The sequence below is a fragment of the Pocillopora damicornis genome, chromosome 4 (assembly GCF_964200805.1).
Source record: "Pocillopora damicornis chromosome 4, jaPocDami1.2, whole genome shotgun sequence".
In the NCBI taxonomy this organism is placed as follows: domain Eukaryota; kingdom Metazoa; phylum Cnidaria; class Anthozoa; order Scleractinia; family Pocilloporidae; genus Pocillopora; species Pocillopora damicornis.
Genome location: NC_142673.1, coordinates 7,754,724 through 7,781,004, shown reverse-complemented (window position 1 = coordinate 7,781,004; position 26,281 = coordinate 7,754,724). Strand labels below are relative to the sequence as shown.

Sequence of the window (26,281 nt, the reverse complement as noted above, 5' to 3'; positions counted from 1 at the left end):
TCAGAGCCTTGCATGTTTCCTTGGAACGCGATTCACTTTTTCCGGAAAGGCCTGCGGTTTGGAAACATGAACTTTCCCTCCATGTTACTTTTCCTTCTCAAGTTTTGAAATAAGTAAAAAAAAGATTGAAATTTTTACCAGAAGAATATAATCACTTGTTTTCACTTACTTTCGTTGTGTTAGACGACCACAACGTAAACAAACCGTGAATAATAAAAATAGCACCTTGTGTTTCTTACGAATTTCTTCTTCTCTCTAGACGGAAATTACCCTTCGAAGATAAGGCAAAAATTATGGCATCTACTAAATTTCACGTGATATTTCGTTTTCCCTTGCAAGTCGTGAGAAATAATCGGCACGCTAGAGGAACAGCTTGAAACGGCTATCAATACACAAATCTTAATTATCTGCAGCGATCTTAGAAAAAAAAATTAATCCCAAGAGACCAAGAGTCAAGCAACATCTTGCTAAATGTTTCACTACAGGGTGAAACCTTCGATAAACTGATGCACTCTAGGCATAGTAGCCACATGTTACCTCATTATACCTATTACAATCTTTCCTTAGGGGAAACTCACGAATACATCAGTAAGTTTACATTGTGTTCGATAAAACTCATCCATAACGAGGAAACAACTGGAGATGGATGCATTTCATAACTTCATTTTGACTCACTCCATGGGGTTACAACTCATAATAACAACCAACAATAAGCAAACAAAATTCTTTACTACAAATATCAATCATTTACATTTCAAGTGATGTGTAGCAATTTTCCACTTCTACTTCAGTTAGTATGTTTTTCCCACATTTAGTACTAAAATAAGTCAGCATCTGTCTTCTCTTTGCATGTCAGTGAAAAAAATTCATGCAGGAATGAGAAAAAATAAACTGATCTTAAAGGGCATTTTTATCAATAAGCAATGAACTTGTCCTTAAAAGTGCTACAAATTCCGTGGAGATAAGTCAGAAAAAATCCATATTCTCTTATTCATGATTCGAATTTGCATTTCAACTTTAAAAACGGAAAAGTTATTCTGATTCTTTTGCTAAGAAATTAGGAATCTCGTTTACAGCTGTTGCTACGCTGTTGAATACACTTGCCGATTCACTAGCGACATTGAGGACTACAGATCTGTTGACCCTGTCTTATCAACTTTACAAAAGGCTGACACAGATTCGCTTCGTAAAATATGATTTCTACGGTCAACACAGCACTTTTTTCACATACTCGTTCCCAATTCTCTTTATACCGAAAACGGCCAAGATGGGCGGCACGGAAACGCAAGCTGTGTGAGGAGAAAATGAAAGAGACAAAGACCCCTTCCCATCACTCATTCCTCCCCTATTTTGATCTACTGCACCAGGCGTGGACGACTGGAGACGAGTCAGTTTTCAACTGTCACTGAGTACAACGATACTGAATAAATGCATAAATGCAATACTTACTATTAACTGTAGTCAAGCCGTTGATAACACAATACATTTTGTTATGAAAAAAAAGAGAAAGAAAAAGAAAGAGGAGGGAAGGGTTTTAAGATTGCTGCATCTGGAACTGTTAAAACTGAACTAATTTCATGTCGTTCTTCTGGTACTTAAGGACTCAACTGTACTCAACGTATTACTTACATATAACAGCTGCGACGAAGACCTTTGCTGGGTAGTGTCATGCACTTTTGGAAAAGGTTTTATTCGAATATCAAATAAGTTAATGATTAAGTTAATGATTGTTATGCAAATACAAGTTTCCTATCTTGGAGGAAACGCATCACTATCTCCATAAGGGTGGGGGGGGGGGACTATTTATTATTCCTGATTATTTCCTTAAAAGTTCTCAACGTTGCCTCAATGGCATTATGAGCTACACTCCCTTATTACAAAGAGAACAAAATTACGTAAATGTTATGGCAAACCTCCTAAACTTGGAGTTCACACGCACACCGTAACTTGAGAGGTGAATTATCTCTGCCAAACCTGCCATACTTCCTATTAAAACGGTTAATGTTCTCCACAAAATTGATACACTTTACAGGGGTAAATTTGACTTGACTCTTAACCCAGCCTAGGATTTAACAGCAAATGGTCCGATCGCCATTAATCGATTATTTATGATTTAGTTGAGGGGAGAGGCCCCCTTGTTGGTCGTGCAAAATATTTTGGACCTGTCTATCGCCCGTGTTAGCTTTGTTATCACTATTACACGCATTGCATTTGACAATGAATGCATGCCACAAACAATTTGAATTTCATTCCCAAATCACACTCGTCATCTAAATACACTATATATCAGGTGCTATTCCTTTCTTTTAGAGGGTTGCGTTGGCGTTTCCATGACTACCATCCCTAAGAGTCCATGTATTTGTTCTATGGTTCACTGTTCGGTTGATGATGCAAGCCCAGTCTTCTTCTCACATGAGTGTCATCCGACTGAGAAAATAAAAACATTTGAGAAAAAAATCAGTCAAGATAAACCTTACAATGATTATATAAGGCGTATTTTTCAGTGCTTCAAAACCATAACTAAACTTGAGAAAGAACAACAAGAAATCAGGCCAAATAAAAGTATAAAACCACTCAGAGCCAGGAGGTCGCTTCCATTTGTACACTGACGCACTGCAGTATCTACTCGCACGTAAAAAGGACTATATCGGCTTCAAGATGATAACTTACGAGTTGTTACGTGAAACTGATAGATCTACCGTACACGACACTGACGTCTTTAACCCTTTCACTCCCAAGATCTCATTAGTAGTTCTTCTTACTGTCTGCCATATGGTTCTTGTGATGTAAGTTTGGAGAATTGGGTATTGGATCAACTAGTAATCTCTAGTTAATACTTTTTTTATTCTCATCACTTTTCTACTTGATATTGTATTGATATTTTAAGGAGAAATTCTGTCTTGGTCACTCATGGGAGTTAAAGGTTTAAGCAAAACTATGAAACTAACATCATATCCAGCCTCTTCGCGCCGAACAACTTGGAATTGAGCCGTCTTAAGGGCCAGTAAATCTTCGTGTTCTGACAGAGAACCTGTTCTTGGTCTGACACGAACAAGATTCTCTTCTTCTTCATCGTACTCGTCGTCTTCCTCAGAGGCCGAGTACATGTGGTGACCGGGTGGGGAACTGGAACCTAGCAGTTCATCCGAGGATGAGAATGGTAACCACTCGTGAGTGTACGGAGGTTCAATCCGGGAAATCTGTTCCGCCAAGTTAGTGAAGGTACTGTGCTCTGACGCCTTCGAAAACAATTCAAAGTGCATGTTCAAAACTAGTTTTATCGTGTCAAGTGTGCTTCAAAGAGAAAAAACGGTGTCTAGTCTTCTTCATCGCCTAAGGAAGACTAGCAGTATGCAGTCGAGACGTCGCGATCTACATCACACGTGACTACATCGTGAGACAAACGAAAAAACTTAGCTTTTGTTGTTATTCACCACGATGAATAACCACAACCTTTTCTACGACAATATATCTTAATGATCAAATTTAGCCTCATTGAATATAAAACTTAATAGGGTTAGAACGATGCATAGTATCACGCCCTGCCGAGCGAGATAATTTTTTCCAGTTTGATTTCTTACCTTCCCCACAGGTTGCCCAGTAGCATACGCGTGGGTCATGTGACTCCTAGATGGATGCTCTCTGAAGATGTCGGGTAATTTGTTTCCTCTGACCCAACCTTTAAAAACAGTCTTACCGTGATGGTATCCCACATCCTGCAGAGAAAATTCAATGAAACAGCAACAATCAGGGAGATGAGAGCTTAATTGGTAGAAAATAACAAGGTAATGAAACGTTTTTGATGTATCAAATTCAACTCACCACTATCTCATCGAAGCGGCCGAACTCCAAAGTCTTAAATCTGTCGAACATTAATCAAATCAATCTATCAATTCAGCCGTCAAACGAGAAAGTAAGCAAGCAGGCAAGCACACAATAAATCATTCAACCAATCTAAAAATTAGTCACCAATCAATTAATACACCAATCAGTCTGTCCATCAGTTGCAATCAATAAATCAGTCAGTCAAATAGTCAGTGAGTCAGCCAGTCAGTCAATCAGTCAGTCGCCAAGTCTTTCAGATTCAGTCAGTGAGGCAGCCAGTCGTTTGGTGAGTCAGGAAATCAGTTGATCAGTCAATTGGTCAGCTTCAGTCAGCCTGTCCACCAGTCAGTTTTGACTCATTCGATCAACCAAACAGCTCAGTCGCACATTATCGATCACCGACAGAGAAACCTCGATGCACTTTCATGTACTGCACGGACCCTAAAACCATATTTGACTATTCTTTCCAAGTGTTTTGAATTGTGTGAAGGATTCTCCATAGACATACCTGTCGATTGGCGGTCTTATGTATTCACAGTAACTGCTCTCTTTAACTTCCGCTAATTGCCTAACACAAGATACATAGGCTAAACGGGACTGGATTTCGGCCATGTCTGGAATCTTTCGAAGTGAAAAAAATTAAGAGCATATTGCATTGAATATCAAACAACAAAAATCGCTTCTCGTATAATTTCACCAACCTTGAAAGTTTCAGCAAAAGGATTCCATTTGTTCCACAGAAGCCACCAGCCTGATAACTGATCGCCATAGTTCGTGAGATCATCGGGATCTTCCGATCCTACGTCGATTGCTATGATCGTCTGTGTTCCCATTGTCTTCATTACATCCGCTACAAATTGAAATAACACGTGAGTCGGCTGTAAATTTGTCTATTTGTTTATTTTGCCATTTTGTAATTATAACGTGGCGAGGAAACTCGTAGAGAAACCGAGAGGTTTATGCGAGCTACAGGCTCCTCAAAAAACATAACAGGAAAAGTGGTTTAATTAAAACGGTAACTCTTGCTCACCGGGTAAATTATTGACGTATCCACCGTCCAGTAACAGATGTCCGTCTTTGGGATCACAAAGTGGTGGTAGATAACCCGACAGAGACATACTAGCACGAACGTAACGCCATAAACAGCCTGTAAAGGGAAGAGGCTGTTACGTTAAATTCATTCCCTTCGAATATAATTTATAAGAGGATTTTTGAAGTAAGTAGTTCAATTTTGTTAACCAAATGACTCCTCATCTCAGAGGAACTTAAATGTTGAAATAAAAAAGGGAAGACCCACTTGGTTGTAAAGGATCGGTGGCGCAAAATTGGCAACGGTTAAGAGCATTTACTACATTTACTACATTTCCGACGATTTTAAATTCCTCTGCACTGGGAATTGGCCTATATTTTGAAAGCACAAATTTCATTGTGTCACATAAAAAACAAAAGGAAAAAGGAAAGAAAGAAAAAATAATAGGGTAGTCTTAAATGTGCTTCATGCGGAGTTAATCTGGTTTGGTAGGTTAATTGCGTTTTCATAGGTCGGTAAAGATTTTTCAGAGGGAGTGAGTATTTTTTGTGGTGTGAGCTACATCGCAGAATTAAAGGGTTCAATGATCCAACCAATTGGGATCTGGGTCTGTCAAGAAGCTAAAAAAAAAAAAAAAAAAAAAAAAAGAGAAAAAAAAGTTGAATATATTGAAAGATGCGGAATGAGACAAATATAGCACTACTTACCATCGGTATGTACCCTCATTCTCGAAGACGTTATGTCAGTTGTGATGCAAAAGTATGGCAACAAGAGATCCTGCAAATAAATGATAAACACAGGTCACATTAATGGTAAATTTTCAAAGTCAGTATTGAAGACTACCCGCCAGATATGTCGTGTTTAACTCCACTTTCCTCCACGTGATTTTGTGTTTGTTTACAAAGAACATCAGTTTGTTTTGCTGTTATTCTTTCTATTTAAGAGTTACTCGATAGGTAAAGAATAATCTCTTACCATACAGTTTGTATGCAGTTAATTATCGCGATAACACAATCAAGTTATCTTTTTCTTTGTACCTCTATTTGACGCTCTCCAAAACTACTTCTAATGCTCGCGTTAAATCCACTTCCTGCAATAGAAGAAAGGATAAATGGCTGCATTACATCAAACTAATCTTAAAAGAAATACAACAACAACAAACCAATAAAATATATAAAATGGAAAAAAAAATTTTAAAATGTCAGAAGATATCAGGCTCAGTCTTTTCTCAGATTCAAATTAAGTGTACTACATGAAAAATCTCACCAGAAAACATGGAGGTGAACGGATACGTTAGATCAAGGATCTTCTTAAATAAGGACGTCATGTCCTGCAAAGTGTAAAGAGAGTAACATTGTCTTGTTAGCAAACAACCCACAGATCAGCCTAGGACTCGTAACGCTTTCCTCCCTCAGGGTATGGCCGAGTTACGAGCCTTGGAGAAGGTGGTTGTTGAACCAATAAAGGTAGGAATTTGTACGAATAGCTCTCGTTTGTTTAGTCTTAAGACTAAAACTAACTCAAAGTGAATAGACAAAGTTTAATGCGAATTTCTTCACAGCTTACTACACCAAACCTTTAGGTTACAAATCACGTTGTAAGGAAAAGATGGTTAATCCTTATATGTCTATTTGGGTTTCACTCAAGTGTTGCTCTACAAGTTCTTACCATTGACCACTCGCGGACCTTCTGACACATCCTATTGACGTCAGCAGTCTCGGCGTATGTTGCACCGACAAAGGATCCCATGCTGGTGCCACCTACCATGTCTATAGGTATACCTACAAGAAAAGCATACACGAATGAGATACATCTGATGTCAACTCCCGATTCACAATATTTGGGTATTGCAACTGTTTGTGATCTCAGGGTATAGAGTCCCAGAACATAAGCCGAAAGGAAATTAAAGCAGTTACGGAAAGGATGCACAACTTGCTTTTAGTGGCTCAATCCCTTTACACTCTTGCATCAGTATGCATATTCTCCATACTGTTCTCTATACATTTCCTTAGGCGTTGACAAGGAGAATTGTTTAACAATCAAAAGCTTATTAAAATGTTGATCATTTCCTTTATTCTCGTAACCTGAAAGTGTGATTCGGGAGTGACAAAATACCCGACAACCAAGCTTTCCAAAGCCTACAGAAATTCACAGCGTAACATCTTTCACACGTTTCACGACGCTTTTTCTAACTTAAAAGGCTTTTTAATAGAAGGTAGAGAAAGATACTGTTCGTTTTGTCACAATTGAGCTCAAAGTTTATCATCTTTGATATAACATTTACACATACGACGCTTTTAACATCACTGATCGGAGTAGTATGCAGTTTATCACAACTGAATTTAGGAATGGCCTAGGTCGTCACCGAGCTCTCTGTTGCTCAGTAGTAGAACACTGGATGGTGAAATACAAAAATCTGGTATTCGAGCGCTAAGGGAAACATCTTCCTTCTTTATTTTAAGACCGAGCTCAAAATTAATTATCTATCTCATTCAATTCACTGGTCTAAGAGTCCACATACATGTAAAGAAAAACGTACAAAGCAGGTGAAAGGTCTAACCTGCTTCCTCTAATGCTTTGATGACTCCAACATGAGATAATCCCCTGGGAAATAAATTCTTAGGTTAAAGACATTTACATAAGGAAAAAAGCTGCATACTCCGGTCTCTCTCTTATACCTAGACCGATGTGCGCTTTTGGACTCTGGAAGCCAGGTTAAAGTATTTATTTCGGTACTAACTGCTGCCCTGTGTTATCAAATATCTTGATGAATGCATTTTCCTTAACTTTTGTTTTTAGGAAGCATCGAAAAAATCCTAAGGTTGACAAACCGAAAAGTAAGTGCTATAATCACCTCACACGAGATGGCTTATGAAAGATACCACGTCTTCCTCGACCAGAGGAGGCGCGCGCAACCCTGTCACCCCCCCCCCCCCGCGCAAATGTACTATTATCAGGAAATCCTCAAAGAAAAAGTAATTTGTACTATAAAATTTTACCTGGCTCCGCCTCCTCCGAGAATTAATCCAATGGAGGTCCCTGTAAGTCTTCGCGCAAGTCGGGAAAAATCAGAATTTCTGAGAGTAAAATAAAAAGAAATTAGCCCAAGTTGTTAAGAGAAATCTTACTTTATCTTATCAGGAGATTGAAAGTTAGGGCACATTCGCAATCAGCTTTAGGCTCCAACATAAAGTGAGATGAGGATAGTATGGATTTCCAACAAAGAGATTAATGAGTTCAAAGAAAAATTTTTCTCTTGAGAGTCGAAAGTATTTAGAGATTGCATAGGTTCTGCTATGCTTTGCTCACCTCTGTCATTGGTATCGAAATATCGCACCATCTTTCCAAACAATCAGATTTAAAACTTAAACCGACAGCTGAATAAAGGGGGTAAGTTTCTAACTAAACTGTGATGCTGCGTCGGTGGGAGAGGGACACGGTAATTTAGTATTAACAACTGAAATGAACGTAATTGGCCACCAGAAAGAGTTTTAAAGCCGACGTTTGGTACGTTAGCCCTTCGTCAGACCGAATGTCATACGCTCTTACGAAGGGCGAACGCACGTCAGCTTCAAAACTCTTTATGGTGGCCAATTTATACGTTATCAACTCAGTTGATAATACTTAATTATCCCGTTGAACCGATGGCGACTAGATGACGTGTGTTTTCTCGTGTTTGACTCCGGTCACGCGCGTTAGCTCTAAGAGCTCATTGGCTCCTTGTGATACTTTTAAATGTCCTACTTTGTTGTGATCACTTGGCATTCTGGTTTAACGAGCCTCTATCAAAACGCGCTCTCACTATAATATCGAGGTAGAGCAACACTCACCTTTCTGGTAATGGGTACGCTGCAGGATTTTGTGCATACTAAAATGAATGAAGAAACAAATAAATGACACATCAACAATGAATCAAATCGAAACGGTCATGATACGCTAACAAAATGACTGATGCGGTAGTTTTGAATCCTTCCTACCCTTTCAGACAACGGGCGTCGTCCAAAGATTTTCTTTGCGCATCGAACCTAGAAGTAACAAGTGAGGAAGTAATCAATACGAGTCTAACAATCAACAAGGCACAGTGAAACTACTATATCTCGTTAGAAAGTGAACTTATACTTCAACTAGTGTACTCCATTGTGAGCTGGAAAAATCTAACGCAAGTAATTTTATCTGAGATTGAAAATAAGCGAAAAGGGAAATTTAACTGAGAACTCAAAGTTAAAACAAGCAAACTGTCGAATGCGCAGGAAAATAAGGGAAACGATTCGATTTGTGTAAGTTTTACATTTGATTGGTCGGGAGGACAATGCGGAATTTTTAGATCATTAAAGAGTGTTGTGAAGTGAGACCAAAGCAACCACGAATTACTTCCAACACTCATTTCAAAATAAATTGCTCTTAAATGTGGTCTTACATGATGATGAGCGCAGATCCAGCCGCGCGCGTTCAACCAATCTACTGTGTGTGAAATTCGGAAACCTTTAGCGCCATCCTCACGGTGTAAGAGAATAAGCTCCTTTTGGGATCGTACACCAATATTCTCCAGCTGTTTTTCAAGCTGAAAAGGGAGGTAAATATAACAGAATGATCACAACGCACTGAAATACGATTAACTCTACAATGTACATGTACATCAGAACTTTATATCTTGTCTAAGCCTTTAAACGGGAGATTAAAAATCCAGGATACCCCAAGTAAGCATGTATGTCAAAGAGTTGAATAGTTTGATGCATTTACACTGTTTGTTGCGCAAAATATAGGGCCTTATTTTCACTACTGCTTAAGTACTGTTCATTACTGCGAAGATCACGTTCATTTCTTTGTCCGCAGTTCACATGTATGATTTTCATATCTCTACAGTCATTTTCACACCACTCCAAGGGTTTATTTGGAAACCAACACAATGACCAGTTCCAGTTGGCTTGTTCAGTCAGTTGTTAGAGCGTGCAATGGTATCGCCGCGGTCATGAGTTCAAATCCCGTTTTTCTCCAAGAATTATTAATGGTTTGAGAAGCTATATCACACATTCGAAAGGGTGTTTCATCCGATATCCAAGCACCTTGAAGTTGGTTAAAAAAAACTCGGCTGCACCTCGTATTCTCAACCACTTCTCTGTGTTTGGATATCGGATGAAACACTCTTCCTCGTGTTTGATATATTACCTCACATACATGATTTTCGCATATTTGCAATCAATGTGGGCCCTTTAAGTGTTCCGTGAGCCAAACTAAGATAATCTAAACCGCTAGTCAGAATAAAGGACATGATCTTAGCGAACCTTTACAGGAACTCAAAATATTCACTCTCGACCGGATTAAAGCGTGGGTAAACTTGGGTGAGGGAGAAACAACAAGCTTTGGTTAAGCGAAACTCGAAAGAAGTGCATTCGAAACTCCAAGCTGAATCTGAGAAATATGTGAAATGGCAAAACAGGTAAGGTATATATGCTTTATCAGAATAGAAGTTTTCCAAGCAGTGCTTAAAGAACAAACTGTTCCAAATCAGAGCGCTTTTCGATCGAGTGTGATAAAACCAAAAACCGAGGTTATCACAAGGTTTATCAGAAGAGAGGAAAATATCAGAAGAACTTAACTCTTTCACCCCAAGAGTGACCAGCATCGAATTTCTCCTTACAATATCACCACTGAATCACACATCAATGTCATGAGAATGAAGGAAATGATCACCAACTAAAGAAACTCTCGATTGTTAGACAAATTGTCCTTGTCAGCACCTTAGTAACTGTACAGAGAGCAGTATGGAGAATGTGAATACTGATGTTAGGGTGTAAAGGGTTAATAAGAACTTAAGGAAAAAACAAAGAAGACTTCCTGGAGCGTGGGAAAATCCTGACTAGTTTTGGTCGAGAGGGCATCGAGTTTTTTTAAGACAAGTGAGAGGGCGTAATAAAGAGAAAACGAAGTACTCCTCTGTTATAGCCAAAATTCAATTGAAAGTTGAAATATGAGAGGATTAATCGATAAAAACCAAATAAAATTGATGGAGCTGATACCTGACCAACTGCTGGGCTTCCGTCTGCCACACCAACAATAACAATGGAATCCGCCTGAGAGAGGAAAACAAAATAATACGTTCAATTAAGAAAGGAAAACAAAGAAATATTATTATTAAATTATGCAATAGAACTTGTACACAACACTTAACGTTTGATGACTGTGCTAGCATTCTTGGCTCATCGTTGTGGCAGAATTTAGTTACAAAGGAGTTAATGCACAGCTCAGTTCGTGGACAACGACCCTCAAATTAACGTGCGAGTAAGCTTTCTCAGAGAGGGTGATTTTTCCCGTTATTTCCTACTCCATCGTAACTTGGACCGGGCTCAATATACATCAAAAAGTAATAGAAAAACTCGATCACTGCACATCCTATCTCTCTGTGGATTCGTTTTTCTATCGTTTAACATTGGCCAATGAGGGAAACTGATGATCTGCTCCCCTACAGATATAAAGGATTTGCTCTCTCACAAGGACCAACTATTCTTTGACGAGAACTGAGTTGAGAAGGAAGGTTCAATTACAAGCATAATTTAGGAAGTTTAGGAGAGAGTCTTGCTACTCTTGGGCATCGTCAAACTCTTGAATCTTCATGGCGTCTTTAAGTGTTTAGACTCTAACTTAAGAATGCTTCAAATAATACTGTTCGCCATCGACTTTCGCTCAGTTAGTAAAGTATCCCACCGTAAATCTGTGACGATCCGAGTTCAGACTCCTCAATGAAGACTCAGGTCTTTCCTTCTTATCCCAAGCTCGAGTATTATGCTTAAAATCTTTCTTTAACCGTTTATAAAATTTCACGAAGGCCTGAAGTGTTGGTTATACTACTGCTGAATAATTGAGTACTTTACTTACAGGAAAACATATAAACAAAGAGCATATCAAATCTTGTCGTTCCCTTTTGACCCAGTGTTGCGTCTTGCGCAGCTAGATGTATCCTGCCAGCACTAATTCTGTTGGGTGTGTTCAAGCGACCCAGCAAGATGTAAGCTTATTACAAAAGAAACATGTTTTTGTTTTCATTTGTAACAGGTGGCACGAAAATTTAAAGTCATGAAGTTCCCTTTGGTGATTTCGCTCCTCTTTGTCCTCATCGCATTTCCAACAATGGATTCTAAGCCTGCGAAGTGGGTGCCACTCAACGAAGAGGTAAGAATTCTAACCACCGTAGACTGTCCTTAAATTCATCTGGTAAGACCGAGCTAGACCGCTGTTTGGACTTGTCTCTCTTGGTGGATGTTTAATACTTTTTTTCTTTTTTGGCAACTTCTGCAGTGTGGAAGCCCATGATGAGTTTAGACCTCCCATAGGCAAACGTATCGCTGATATAAATTTCAACAGTGCGGACGACCTAAATTACAAGTTGCCGGCATCGACTTCAACACTGTGGAAGACCAAAATAAGTTCCGTCCTCCCAGAAGCAAACGCAATGTTGGCATAGACTTCAACACTAAGGAAGATTAAGACGAGTTTCAGTCCTCCAATACAACCCACAAACGAAAGTAAGATGATTTAAAGAGGTTGCAAATAGAATTTTCTAACGATAATCACATCATCTTAAAGTAGCATCACGTACACAAAGTCATGTTTTTTTGGGATAGTTTTTATGTTTCTGGTGACCGCTGAAAGAAACACGAGTTAAGTCCTTCCGTAGGCAAACGCAGCGCCGTCATGGACTTAAACACTATAGGGCGCCAAGATAAGTTAATTCCTCACCAAGAAAAATCAGTGCCAACATCAACTTTAACACTGTGCAAGACTAAGATAAGTTATTCTTCCCCCGGGCAAACGCAGTGCTGGCATCAACTTCAACACTGTGGAAGACCGAGATAAATTTCTTTCATCTGCAGGCAAACGCAGTGCTGGCATCATCTTCAACACCGTAGAAGACCAAGATAAATTTCTTCCTCCCGCAGGCAAACGCAGTGCTGTCATCACCTTCACCACGGTGAAAGACCACAATAAATTTCTTCCTCCCGCAGGCAAACGCAGTGCTGGTATCATCTTCAACACTAACACTGCATCGATTCCCAATATTCTCAGAAATGCTCTATTGAATTTGTGACGGTTCATTGACTTATTCCTTGTTTAATTGTCCATGTGTCTATGAAATTTAAACTTCTTTAAGTTTTTAAGACGCTTGTCGAACTTCCATTGAGAGTCCTTGTGAAGTTTCCAATATTTTCCAAATTGCCAATTTCCAAGATTTGAAGCCATTTGCTGAACTTCAGTTAAGTGTATGGGCAAAGTGTTCACTTTTCTTAATACTAATTCATGCCAAGGTATTATAAAAAAATTTTAATTAGCCACGCCATCAGTCACGCCACTATTCAAATTCTTATCAAGGCGCTTACGGTTCTTTTCCAACCCCTGTGACCACCATTGAAATTAAGTGTCTATTTTGGAAGAATACTAATTTTAACTTCAATTCTAAGCTAAAACTGTTCGGACGAAAAATCAACAAAAACTTATCATTACAAGTAGAGGAGGAGTTTCTAAAGAAACTGAAGTATTGCATCGGTAGGGGGTATGACAAATGATAATTCGGTTTGATCAACTAAGTTGATATATAATGCAAATTGACCACTGTAAAGAGTTTCTACGGCTAAAGTTTCAAGCGTTAGCCCTTCGTTAGCCATTTGCTCATTAAAAGTGATTTGTTCACAGTCTGTGTCAGTGACATCGCCTTTAGGTAAAGGAGCAATTTGAAAATGTCTTAAAACCACCCTCCAAAACTGACTCACGCTTGCAATCTCATTTCTCTGTCACAGAAACTTCATTTTTGCATAATTACCCTAACAATGAACACCAGTCAGGGGTGGCCAAAATGTGATCACTTACGGTCTGCAATGCAAGTGTCCCTCAGACAGCTCACATCATTTAAGAATCCACTTCCATAGTTTTGTGATGATATCTTATAAAAGAACACCGAAACTTATATTGACAATTCAGACCTTAAGACTCTTTCAAGTTCAAGGCCGGCCGGGACTTGAAAAACATTTAAGCATATTAGGTATGCTAAATTAAAAACCATGTTAAGTAAACAAAAATTACAATATCATTGAACCAGAGCGAGAACACTCCCTTTAGTCTTCTTCCAGCGTTATTTGGTCCCGCTACGCAACGCGAGCGTGTTTCTCTCCTGCACATGTAAAGACTTTGTTCTCTCACAAGGACCAAATATTCGTCGACGAGAACTGAGTTGAGATAAAATTTTAGCTAGAAGCTTTGAAGTACAGGATCGAAAGGTAAGAAAGGTTTAATGACAAGCATAATTTGGGAAGTTTAGGAGATCATCGGATCATGGGCATCGTCAAGTTCTTGTATGTTCATGACGTCTTTAAGTGTTTCGACTCTAACTTAAAAATGCTTCAAACAATACTGTTCGCCATCGACTATCGCTCAGTTAGTAAAATATCCGAAAACCGTGACGGTCCGGGCGGTTCCGAATCCTCAATAACTACTCAGGTCTTTTCTCCTTGTCCTAAGCTCGAGCATTATGCTTAAAATCTTTCTTTAAACGCTTATAAAATTTCACGAAGGCCTGAAGGCCTTGTCGTGTCACGGCTGAATGACTATATAGTTAACTTACATGAAAACTAATTAACAAAGAGCATATCAACTCTTGTCGTTCCTTTTGACACAATGTTGCGTCTTACGCGGCTAGATGTGTACCGCCAGTAGTAATCCTGTTGAGTGCGCTCAAGCGACCAAGCGAGATGTAAGCTCGTTACAAAAGAAACGTGTTTTTATTTTCATTTGTACCAGGTCGCACGAAAATTTAAAGAAATGAAGTTCCCTTTGGTGATTTCGCTCCTCTTTGTTCTCATCGCAATTCCAACAATGGATTCTAAGCGTTCGAAACGGGCATCACTCAACGTAGAGGTAAGAAATCTAACCACCGTGGACTGTCCTTAAATTCATCTGGTAAGATCGCTGTTTTGACTTGTTTCACTAGAAAGATGCTTTATAGTGTTAGAAATAATTTCCTAACACTCGTCGTTCAGTTGACTATTTCTTTTATTCTCTCTTTTATTACGCAAGTCAATACAACGGGGACTGGCTCTGGTCTCTCTAGGAAAGTGTGGGTCACCGCATATAAAGGTGACGCTTACTGTGCTGTCAATCTCTAACCTTCGTCATACTTTTAAACTTAACTAGCGAATCACGCTAGCTACACAGATCGGAGTTCGCATACTAAGTAGATACCTTCGCGATGTTAACGCTTTACAAAATGTCTTTCTACCTTAAATTTCTTAGTCTTACGGTCAAGGTTGAGCGAAACAAAAACCAGATTGATAATATAAAAATTAAATAAACTTACTAACAGAATTAAAATCAAAGTTGAGGAAATATCCTGAGAGAAAATGGTCCTCGAAGACTGTCACATAACGACAGAACAAACAGAAAATTCGGAGAAGAAAGAGCGTACCCAAGGTACCGCCCCCAAAAGAATTACGTGCTATGCGTATAAATTACCTGATTTTAAATTCAGTGCGGAAGATGAAAAGTACTACATGTTTACAGCTTAAGTCACCTCTAAGTAAAAAAGGTGTCGAGCGTGCTAAATCATACCAGTAAGATGAGACCGCTAAAAGGAATAAGAAATGATCAATTGGCTTATTATAACTTTTACTGTGTGGCTTGTGCTAATATATTATTTCCATTCATTTTCAACGTTCAAATAAGTAAAAAAAAACACCTATAATGAAAATTCTTGCTAGATGCCAATTTGTCTTTTAACAATAGTTTTTTCTTTTTTTTGAAATCAAATTATAGGGAAGCGACAACTTCTACGGTGTAGAAGCCCATGATAAGTTTATTCCTCCCCCAGGCAAACGCAGTGCCGGCATCAACTTCAACTCTGTGGAAGACCAAGATAAGTTTATTCCTCCCCCAGGCAAACGCAGTGCCGGCATTGACTTCAACACTGTGGAAGACCAAGATAAGTTCGGTCTTCCCCAGGGCACACACAGTGCTGGCATCAACTTCAACACTGTGGAAGACCAAGATAAGTTCCTTCTTCCCCAGCAGGGAAAACGCAGTGCCGGCATGGACTTCAACACCATGGAAGACCAAGATAAGTTCCGTGTTCCCAATGCCGGAATACCTCCTCACCCCTCAGGCAAACGAAAGTAGGATGATTTACAGAAGTTGCAAAGACAATTTGCGAATGATAATCACATCATCTTAATGTAGAAGGATAGCATATCACGTATGCAAAGTCATGTTTTTAAGATAGTTTTTGTTTCTGGTGACCGCTGAAAGAAACACAAAAATTTGCATATCTAATTAGGTGAGAACCGAAGATAAGCCGAAATTACAAACTTTTAAAAAATTTTCCCGTAACTAAGTTGATGGAACCTTTAACTATTTTCTAAGAGAGTTTCGCCAAAACAAATAAAAATCGATTGCTTGGGACTGACTATCATTTCTCAATATTCTCACAAATGCTCTATTGAATTCTTTGTGACGGTTCATTGACTTATTCCTTGTTTACTTGTCCATGTGTCTATGAAATATAAACTTCTTCAAGTTTTTGAGACGCTCGTCGAACTTCCATTAAGAGTCCTGGTGAAGTTTTCAATATTTTCCAAATTGCCAATTTCCAATATTTGAAGCCATTTGCTGAACGTTAGTAAAGGGTATCGGCAAAGTGTTCAGTTTTCTTAATACTAACTGTGGTCAAGATATTTTAAAAAATTTTAATTAGCCATGCCCTCAGGCACGCCACTAGAAGCTGCGGTGTCATTCCACACACTGCCTATTGTTCAGCTTGTCATTTTATCATTCCCGTGCGTCAAAGTCAGTTCATGTTTTTCGCTGGGAGTCACATTCACCTGACCTTCGCAGCTTCTTAAAATTTCAGTAGCTTTTAATTTGCTTAATTCTAATTCCTATTAAGGCGCTTAAGGTTCTTTACCAACCCCAGTGACCACCATCGTACTTCAAAGTCTATTTCGGAAGAATACTAATTTCAACCTCAATACTAAGCTAAAAACCGTTCGGACTTCAAACTGAAAACCTGCCAGTGAGAACCGAGGATAAGCCGAAATTACAAACTTTTTAAAATTTTTCCGTAACTTAGTTGATGGAACCTTTCACTATTTCTCCTTAAATTCTTCATCCAGGCAGTTTTGGCAAAACAAAATAAAAATTGATTGGGACTGTCTATTAATTCTCAATAAACTCACAAATGCACAATTGAATTCTTTGTGACGGTTCATTGACTAATTCCTTGTTTAATTATCCGTTTGTCCATGAAATATAAACTTCTTCAAGTTTTTCAGACCCCAGTCGAACTTCCATTTAGAGTCCTGATGAAGTGTTCAATATTTTCCAAATAGCCAATTTCCAGGATTTAAAGGGTACCGTCTGTAAAGGGTATCGGCAAAGTTTTCAGCTTTCTTAACACTAATTCTTGACAAGGTAATTTAAATATTTTAATCAGTCATGCCATCAGACACACCATTATTCTAACTCCTATTAAGGCGCTTTACCGCCATCGTACTTAAGTGTCGATCTTGGAAGAACACTAATTTTAACTGCAGTTCTAAGCTAAAAACGTTCGGACTTCAAACTATAAATCTTGTCTATGCAAAGGTAAACAAAAATCAACAAAAAACTGTTTCATTAAAAGCACAGGAGGTAAGTTCTCAAGGAAACTGTGGTGCTGTGTCAGTGGGGGAGTAACAAGATAATTCGGTGTGATACACTGAGTTGATAATGTAAATTGGCCACTGTAAAGAGTTTCTACAGCTAAAGTTTCGAGCGTTAGCCCTTCGTTAGCCATTCGCTCATTAAAAGTGAGTTATTCACAGTCTATGTTAGTAAATACTCCTTTTGATGAAGGAGCAATGAGTTGACAGTGTTTTAAAACTGAGTCACGTTCACAATCTCATTTCTGTGTCACAGAAACCTTATTTTCGTATAATTACCCTGAAAATGGACACCGGTTAGGGGTGGCCAAAATGTGATCACTTGCGGTGTGACAATGCAAGTGTCCCTCAGACAGCTCACATCATTTAGGAATCCACTTTCCATAGTTTTCTGATGAAATCTAATAACAGAACACCGAAACTTATTTTGACAGTTCAGACATTAAGACTCTTTCGAGTTCAAGGACGGCCGGGACTTGAAAAGCATTTTAAGCATATTATGCATGTTAAATTAAAAACCATGTTAAGTAAACAAAAATTACAATATCATTGAACCAGAGCAAGAACACTCCCTTAAGTCTCCTTCCAGCGTTATTTGGTCTAGCTACGCAACGCGAGCGTGTTGCTCTCCTGCATATGTAAAGGATTTGTTCTCTCACAAGGACCAAATATTCGTCGACGAGAACTGAGTTCAGATAAACTTTAAGCTAGAAGCTTTAAAGTACAGCATCGAAAGGTAAGAAAGGTTTAATAAGAAGCATAATTTGGGAAGTTTAGGAGAGAGTCTGGCTACGCTTGAGTATCGTCAAACCCTAGAATGTTCATGGCGTCTTTCAGTGTTTAGACTCTAAGTTAAAAATTCCTCAAACAATACTGTTCGCCATCTACTGTCGTTCACTTAGTAAAGTATCCGACTGTAAACCGTGACCGTTCGGGCGGTTCAGAATCCTCAATAACTACACGGGTCTTATCTCCTTGTCCCAACCTCGAGTAATCTTTCATTGAACGTTTATAAAATTTCACGAAGGCCTAAATTGTTGGTCATACCACGGCTGAATGACTAAATACTTAACTTAAAGGAAAACAAATAAACAAAGAGCATCTTAACTCTTATCGTTCCTTTCGGCACAATGTTGCGTCTTACGCGGCTAGATGTATACCGCCAGTACTAATTCTGTTGAGTGTGTTCAAGCGACCCAGCAAGATGCAAGCTTATTACAAAAGAAACATGTTTATTTGCATTTGTACCAGGTGGCACGAAAATTTAAAGTCATGAAGTTCCCTTTGGTGATTTTGCTCCCCTTTTTCCTCATCGCATTTCCAACAATGGATTCTAAGCCTGCTAAGTTCCGTCCTCCCAACGGCAAACGCGGTGCCGGCATGGATTTCAACACTGTGGAAGACCAAGATAAGTTCGGTTTTCCCCCGGGCACACACAGTGCTGGCATCAACTTCAACTCTGTGGAAGACCGAGATAAGTTTATTGATCCTCCGCCCCCGCAGGGAAAACGCAGTGCTGGCATCAACTTCAACTCTGTGGAAGACCAAGATAAGTTTATTCCTCCCCCAGGCAAACGCAGTGCCGGCATGGACTTCAACACTGTGGAAGACCAAGATAAATTTCTTCCTCCCGCAGGCAAACGCAGTGCCGGCATGGATTTCAACACTGTGGAAGATTAAGATGAGTTTCGGTCCTCGGTGACAGTCCGCAAACGAAAGTAGGATGATTTACAGAAGTTTGAAAGAAAATTTGCGAATGATAATCGCATCATCTTAATGTAGAAGGATAGCATATCTTGTACGCAAAGTCATGTTTTTAAGATAGTTTTTGTTTCTGGTGAACGCTAAAAGAAACACAAAAATGTGCATATCTAATTAGGTGAGAACCGAGGATAAGCCGAAATTACAAACTTTTTAAAATTTTTCCCGTAATTGAGTTGATGGAACCTTTAACTATTTTCCCTTAAATTTCTTCATCCAAGAGAGTTTCGCAAAAACAAATAAAAATCGATTGCTTGGGACTGACTATCATTTCTCAATATTCTCACAAATGCTCTATTGAATTCTTTGTGACGGTTCATTGACTTATTCCTTGTTTACTTGTCCATGTGTCTATGAAATATAAACTTCTTCAAGTTTTTGAGACGCTCGTCGAACTTCCATTAAGAGTCCTAGTGAAGTTTTCAATATTTTCCAAACTGCCAATTTCCAATATTTGAAGCCATTTGCTGAACGTTAGTAAAGGGTATCGGCAAAGTGTTCAGTTTTCTTAATACTTACTGTGGTCAAGATGTTTTAAAAATTTTAATTAACCATCCCCTCAGGCACGCCACTAGAAGCTGCGGTGTCATTTCACACACTGCCTATTGTTCAGCTTGTCATTTTATCATTCCCGTGCGTCAAAGTCAGTTCATGTTTTTCGCTGGGAGTCACATTCACCTGACCTTCGCAGCTTCTAAAAATTTCAATAGCTTTTAATTTGCTTAATTCTAATTCCTATTAAGGCGCTTAAGGTTCTTTACCAACCCCAGTGACCACTATCGTACTTCAGTGTCTATTTCGGAAGAATACTAATTGCAACCTCAATACTAAGCTAAAAACCGTTCAGACTTCAAACTGAAAACCTGCCAGTGCAAAAGTTGAATAAAAATCAACAACATCTGATTCATTAAAAGTAAAGGAGGTACGTTTCTGAAGAAACTGAAGAACTGCGTCGGTGGGAGTATGACAAGATAATTCGGTTTGATCAACTAAGTTGATAAAAGCTAGGGGAATGACGGGTTGACCACTGAATACAGGGTGACCACTGAGTACAGGGTGACCACTGAATACAGGGTGACCACTGAATACAGGGTGACCACTTAATAAAGGCTGACCACTCAATAAAGGGTGACCACTGAATACAGGGTAACCACTTAATACAGGGTGACCACTTAATAAAGGGTGACCACTCAATACAGGGTGACCACTTAATAAAGGGTGACCACTCAATAAAGGGTGATCACTTAATAAAGGGTGACCACTCAATAAAGGGTGACCACTTAATAAAGGGTGAACGCTAAATACAAGTTCCACAGAATAGGACTGATATAAAAAAAACGCCTTTTTTACCATTATCTATATAGCTTTTTTTTCGATTTTCTATAAGACCACATTGGCGTTTTAAATGGTTATATATAAATAAATAAAATAAAAAATTTCTTTCCGACATTCTACCTGTCTTATACAGCGTTTTGTCCAGGCAGACATAAATGTATCAGCTTGATACAACACAATACGATGAAGATCCTCTTGTTGTCCAAGCCAGCTGGACAAACGGTACTCATTCATGCTAGGAACACAAAACAGAAGAAGGTTAAATAGTACGCAAAAGGAAATTCTACTTTTAATAATAACATTTATTGGGCCAAATTTCTATTAGCACGATTCCTTTCCAACGCAGCACTCAAATACATAAAAGATTTCCTCAGAGAAAAGTCGCCCTTTCCGAACGGCGAAATGAATATTTTTGAACAAAAATACTTGTGCAGGGAAAAATGTGGTTAAACCCCCCACCCACCCTCCCTTCCCCACACACACACACACACACACACACACACACACACACACACACACACACACACACACACACACACACACACACACACACACACACACTCTTTGGGAATTTAATAGTTTAGACCAAGAAAGATTAAATTCTACTCCCGCTGCTGTCGTCGATAAACTTTCGTTTCCGAATGAAAAAAAGAGAACGTTTCTTTCTTGAAGAACACACTTGCCACGAAAAAGTTTCCAAGCAGTTCAATACCTGTCCATCGCTGAGCTACCAAGCCTGCTTCGGACCAATGAACTGGTCAGCAACAGGGTGGGGCCTGAAACAGACAAACAAACAAATTCCAAATCAGTAAACCTGCATGCAGGTGAATAACAAACCCACACTCCTAAATTTTGTGATTGTTTTACACTTTAGAGTAACAGTCTTTCCGGTGTTGACCCTGAACCTCTTGTCTAGTTATTCCTAAAATTTAAAATAACTTTAAACTTTGGAATAAGACCATCTGTATGTAGCAATTCAGTCCACTGGCTTACTTTCTATAAGTCACTTCGACCGAGTACCGTAAACCTACAATCAAGGTAATCACACTGGCCGAAAAACATCATAAGCGGCCGATGGGAACTCGATGTAGAACAAGCAAACTGCCTTAAGCGCGGGAAAACAAGAGTGACCATGTCGCGATTGCTTTCAGTTTTGGCGCGAAATTTGCTGTCCAATCAGAGAGTATGGTGGAGCAAAACCAACTTCTCCTTCATTAGGTACTTACCGATAGTATGAAGAGCTAAGCTAAGTTCAAATGAGAAGTTTGAGACTGGGACATCCTCTGACGCAGGGATGATGGCAACTGTGCCGAGATTTGAGCCTCCGAATATCTGATTATCAACCGGGAGGTGATTTTCTGCGTATCAAAACGTGTTTACCATATGAGTTGAAAAGAGTATTCCAAGCATCTTACAAACATAGATCTAAAAATGCTTCCTTGAGCGTGTAAAACACCCCAGCACAGCAGGAAGCAAAATCGCTAACCAGTACGGCAACCATTACGATACGAACACACAAACGAGTATTCGACCCAACAACGGAGAACGGAACGAAGAGATCAAAACTCGAACGTACAACCAAATCCAGTAAACTAGTGAAGCTGGAAATGAACAAACTAATGCCTCTTTAGGTATTTATTTTTAGTCAAAGCGCTCATAGAGTTTATTACAAAGTCAAAAAGTAGCATTCAAGAGTTGACCAGACTGTCCAATCTGCTGAGATGATTAGAATTTGCTGTTGATCAGTAACTTCGGTGCTGTAAACAATACTTTTAACTTTTTTCATCTTCGTTCTCACACGTACGCTTCACAACACAGTAAAGAAGTATCTTCATACCAAGCAATGTTTCGCTTCGTGCGTAACTTCGTCTGTACTGTCCCAGCAGCCGTTCACCGAGTAAATGAATCAGACGAGTAACTACCTGTAAAAGAAAGAGAAACCAAACTGAAACGTTTTTATGATTTCTTTCTTTAGGGGATGATTATAAATCCCACTTGAAAGTAGAAAAAATAGGCACGTTGTTAAGTCTTAGAGGACAGCATGGGCTATAAAGTGCATTGCACAGATACAATTGACAGCAGAATGAAACGGTGTTGGTCATTTTGTTTAACGATAATTACAAGTTTACCTGAGGGAAATGTCTCTTGATTGTGTTCAACAACCCATCGGGAAGAACTGCCAGCTCAGTGTCTCTGTGTGTGGAAACATGAAAGACCGGTAATTTTCACGAGGTCTAACCTGTACCGCGGCTTTACGCACGCAGTGGGCCTCAGAGATTCTATATAAAAGGGTTGATTTAATTAAATAAATGTCCTTCCACCATCAGTTTTCGGCCCTCTTAACACTGTTCACAAAAATAGATGTTCAGCTAAAAGGTTCTGCTCAGTCGAAGATGGCTTACAACGCTGTTCTTAGAAACAACGGCTAAATTTTGTTTAAATAACAGTCCCAATGAGCATGAGTTTACAACAAAACGCCTCAGTAGCAGTCTTGTCGAGACGTCACCCAAATATTTTTTGGGCTGATGTCAACCATACTTCAGACAACATAATAAGAAAACTTATTTCCAGTGACATCCGATTAATAAAAGTACAAATAGCACTTAACCACACTTCATTTATTTTGATCTGTTACATTGGTGAATTAATTTCTTAACGTAGTTCAGTTTTGTGCTTTTGTTTCAATTTTTTTGTTGTATTTGTATTGTATATGATCGCAATCGCTGCCTACGGAAGGAATTTAGATGTACCTGTAGAAAATAAACAGCTCTTCACAGAATCATACATACAAAAGGATCTACAAACCGAATAGCATGAACTGTTGTCGCCCTCGGAGCTTGTGTCAACACTTCAACCTGTAAACAAGGAATAAACCAACATCATTGACATACGTATATCAAAACCGGCAGAGTGGTAAGATTCGTTTTTAACAACATCGACCATGCTATCAAATGAATAGCTTTGCCTGGACTGTTCTAGTATGTGAGACCCTTTAGGTTCCCTTAAATGAAGTTAGATAGGGGGACGTCGGTGAGGTGGTAAAACAGCAGAAATTTGAAAGGTAAAAACACTAAAGTCAGAAATTCTATCAATAAACGAGTTTTTTTCTGCTAGTCTACTAACAACAGCATTTACAATCCCTTTCACCAAAATCAGGAAGAAAAGAGAGCGAATCCCCTGAATAGTTTCGCGTGGGAATAGCGAACAGAACACGTACAATCGCGTGGAAAACAAATTGACTGTCCATGCGATGTTCACGTGATAAAAATTCCTTGGAGTTTTCTAAAGCAGGGAATAATCTAGAAATAGTTTAAAAGGGTTAGAATCTTTGGTATTCAGCCTACACGGGGCTTTTGAGTCTCCTTGTTCAATATTCACAATCCTATCCACGTAGGTAGAAGACGCAAATGCCCCGGGAACGAGATTCGTGACAATTGTGTACATGACGTAAGTGGACGATACTCGCCACTCCCACCAGTTGTCCGCGGCCAGCCTCGCGATCGAGTTCTTTCTTGCCATTGCTTGACGTCACAACCGAACGAAGGCGGCCATTTAACACAATATAAATACAGTTCGATTGTTCTCCTTGCCTGAAATACAATTTACAGAATACGTGGATTCACTTTCCTTTAAAAGTACGCGAGAGAAACATCGCGGTTTGCATAAACTAACAACACATGCACAGAACCGTGAATGCGCTTGCCGACCAAAATTTAATACAAACTGAAAGAAAAAATGCAAGGTTAAAAAGGGAGTTTACGCCACAAACTTCAACAGACAGCGAGAAGTCGTTCATCGCGTAACCGAGACTTAAAAAAGTAAAGCATTAGTGTCGGTCATGAGCTCCAAACACACGTGCTTGATTTAAAAAAAAAACCTGTTATATGCAACAAGTGTACCTGTAAACTGCTCTACCGGCTTCAACATGCATCCAGTCCAAAGCGTAGTCGATTTGTCTCAGGAAAGGAGAAAGATGACCAATAAGGGAATGAGCCACGTTCAGAATAACTCTGGGCTTGTGACGAATAACGCTGAAACACAGAATTAAATCAACCAATGAATCAATCGGTCAATCAGTCAATCAATCAATCAATCAGTCAATCAATCAATCAGTCAATCAATCAATCAATCAATCAATCAGGAAGTCAATCAGTCTATCAATCATCAGTTAATCTATCAGTCAGTCAGTCAGTGTAACTGTATAACTGTCTGTCAACCCGTCTGTCTGCGAGTAATCTTACTCATTCTCATCTCACGTTTTGAAACGTCCGTTACAACAAAACGAACAAAATTAGTATTGAATTAAAAAAAGATTAGATGTTTTTCACTTTAATCGAGTCAAAGTTGGACTTTCATCCTACAAAGGACCTTTACGCCCTTTACGAGGAACGGATTCGGTGTCAAGGGGTAAGGCGTTCTCCATTCGCTATATAACACTGAGTGCCATACCGTCCATTATGCCAATCTTAGAGTGAGGCACTAATGTCGGAACATCATTTAAATGGAGTAACTTGGCACTTTTCATTATGCTGAGGAAAAATTTCCAACAAGACATTTTTTATCGAAACGACTCGGTGCCCAATAAATACTACCCAGCAAATCTCACTGAAAATTGTACTGTTTACACTGTTTTTTGCTGCACTCTTGGAAAAAAGTGTGAGGGCGTAATTTCAGATAAGATTCAAACCATGAATTTTGAGATTGAAATCCCAATGTGTCATCACTCATTTAAAAGCCATTGAGCAACTTTCTCAGAAATTTATTGATCTATTTTAAGCAACACGTTCTCGCGTAAATGTGGGAAGGAAACGCTGGAATATAATCTTTAAAATGGAAAACATATGAAACTAAGTTTTCTTCAAAGGAAAGATTCCAAATATGAATTTTGAGAATAAAACCTCAAAGCAAAACCCTTTCTTTAGGAGCCACTTAGCACGTCGAACTCGTATCTTGTTAGCTTTATCGAGTGATCTGTTCTTGTTAAATAAAAAACGAAACACTCGTGTATTTCCATTCGAAAGGAAGAAATATGACACAGTATGTTCTGTTCAGGAAGAAATATGGCTACCTGTGAATTTTCGGAGAGCGAAACCCCAGCAACAACCATTAATGGACATCAGTAGTGTCTTTATCGCACAGCTGGGTTCCTTACTGAGGGCATTTAGGCTGTTTGAACTTAACTGGAAACCAGTGTATGAAAGAGGACAAAAGCATGATGTCCATGTATTGTAGTTACTGCTGATGATGAGAGCAAACTGAAAGGATCAGGGAGCTAGGCTCAGCTGTTAAGGATGTTGAGCAGATTTGTTGTGTTCGAGCACATTGTGCCTAAAAAATTATTTTAGTTTGTTTATTAAATTTTAAACCCTTTTACTCCCTAGATCTCAAAAGTAACTCAGTTGTTATTATCAACCATAATTTTCTTGTCTTGTTAATTCTGAGAATTTGGTCTTAAAGACCTTCAGTCTTAAATCAAACAACATCCCGACATTGATATTTTTCTTTATTCTCCTCACCTGTCTGCTTGGCGATGTGTTGATTCTGTATGGAGAAAGTACTTCTTGGTCATTCCTATTAGTGATAGGGTTACAGTGCACAAGGAAGAAACCTTTAATGTATCATAAATTTAGGGCAATATATGGTAAGAAAAGGT

General features: G+C 39.0%; 3 protein-coding genes and 1 long non-coding RNA gene across 4 annotated transcripts; 2 read left to right on the top strand and 2 right to left on the bottom strand.

Annotated features, from left to right (window-relative positions):
• Positions 1-1,654: 1,654 nt before the first annotated feature.
• On the bottom strand, positions 1,655-24,072 carry LOC149046670 (patatin-like phospholipase domain-containing protein 6). Its single transcript, XM_089202627.1, has 24 exons — positions 24,007-24,072; positions 23,434-23,483; positions 22,758-22,821; positions 22,466-22,550; positions 21,855-21,986; positions 21,341-21,404; positions 20,749-20,863; positions 10,873-10,926; positions 9,273-9,416; positions 8,833-8,880; positions 8,686-8,723; positions 7,855-7,932; positions 7,416-7,459; positions 6,524-6,636; positions 6,122-6,185; positions 5,893-5,945; positions 5,563-5,632; positions 4,856-4,972; positions 4,527-4,675; positions 4,334-4,446; positions 3,823-3,862; positions 3,582-3,716; positions 2,949-3,239; positions 1,655-2,427 (listed from the first exon to the last, which is right to left on the bottom strand). The coding sequence occupies exons 1-24, from the start codon at positions 24,070-24,072 to the stop codon at positions 2,365-2,367; spliced, it is 2,190 nt and encodes a 729-aa protein (XP_089058753.1). The 3' UTR covers positions 1,655-2,364.
• On the bottom strand, positions 12,154-12,721 carry LOC149046672 (uncharacterized). The gene is made up of 2 exons (XR_016185857.1): positions 12,590-12,721; positions 12,154-12,323 (listed from the first exon to the last, which is right to left on the bottom strand). It is a non-coding gene; the product is annotated as an uncharacterized LOC149046672 (long non-coding RNA).
• On the top strand, positions 13,939-16,294 carry LOC113680815 (uncharacterized). Its single transcript, XM_027197868.2, has 3 exons — positions 13,939-14,121; positions 14,642-14,758; positions 15,653-16,294. Exons 2-3 carry the CDS (start codon positions 14,663-14,665, stop codon positions 16,010-16,012), a joined length of 456 nt encoding a protein of 151 aa, XP_027053669.2. The 5' UTR covers positions 13,939-14,121; positions 14,642-14,662; the 3' UTR covers positions 16,013-16,294.
• On the top strand, positions 18,084-19,558 carry LOC149046671 (uncharacterized). Its single transcript, XM_089203814.1, has 2 exons — positions 18,084-18,268; positions 18,784-19,558. Exon 2 carries the CDS (start codon positions 18,805-18,807, stop codon positions 19,210-19,212), a length of 408 nt encoding a protein of 135 aa, XP_089059940.1. The 5' UTR covers positions 18,084-18,268; positions 18,784-18,804; the 3' UTR covers positions 19,213-19,558.
• Positions 24,073-26,281: the final 2,209 nt, after the last annotated feature.

Excerpts from the sequence above, each read along its gene's own strand:
- LOC113680815 (XM_027197868.2), top strand. The coding sequence starts at position 14,663 with ATGAAGTTCCCTTTGGTGATTTCGCTCCTCTTTGTTCTCATCGCAATT. Across the intron at positions 14,759-15,652 it reads GGGCATCACTCAACGTAGAG|GGAAGCGACAACTTCTACGG; the intron begins GTAAGAAATCTA and ends ATCAAATTATAG.
- LOC149046671 (XM_089203814.1), top strand. The coding sequence starts at position 18,805 with ATGAAGTTCCCTTTGGTGATTTTGCTCCCCTTTTTCCTCATCGCATTT.
- LOC149046670 (XM_089202627.1), bottom strand. The coding sequence starts at position 24,072 with ATGTACACAATTGTCACGAATCTCGTTCCCGGGGCATTTGCGTCTTCT. Across the intron at positions 3,240-3,581 it reads CTGGGCAACCTGTGGGGAAG|GCGTCAGAGCACAGTACCTT; the intron begins GTAAGAAATCAA and ends TTGTTTTCGAAG. Across the intron at positions 2,428-2,948 it reads GCGAAGAGGCTGGATATGAT|TCGGATGACACTCATGTGAG; the intron begins GTTAGTTTCATA and ends TTATTTTCTCAG.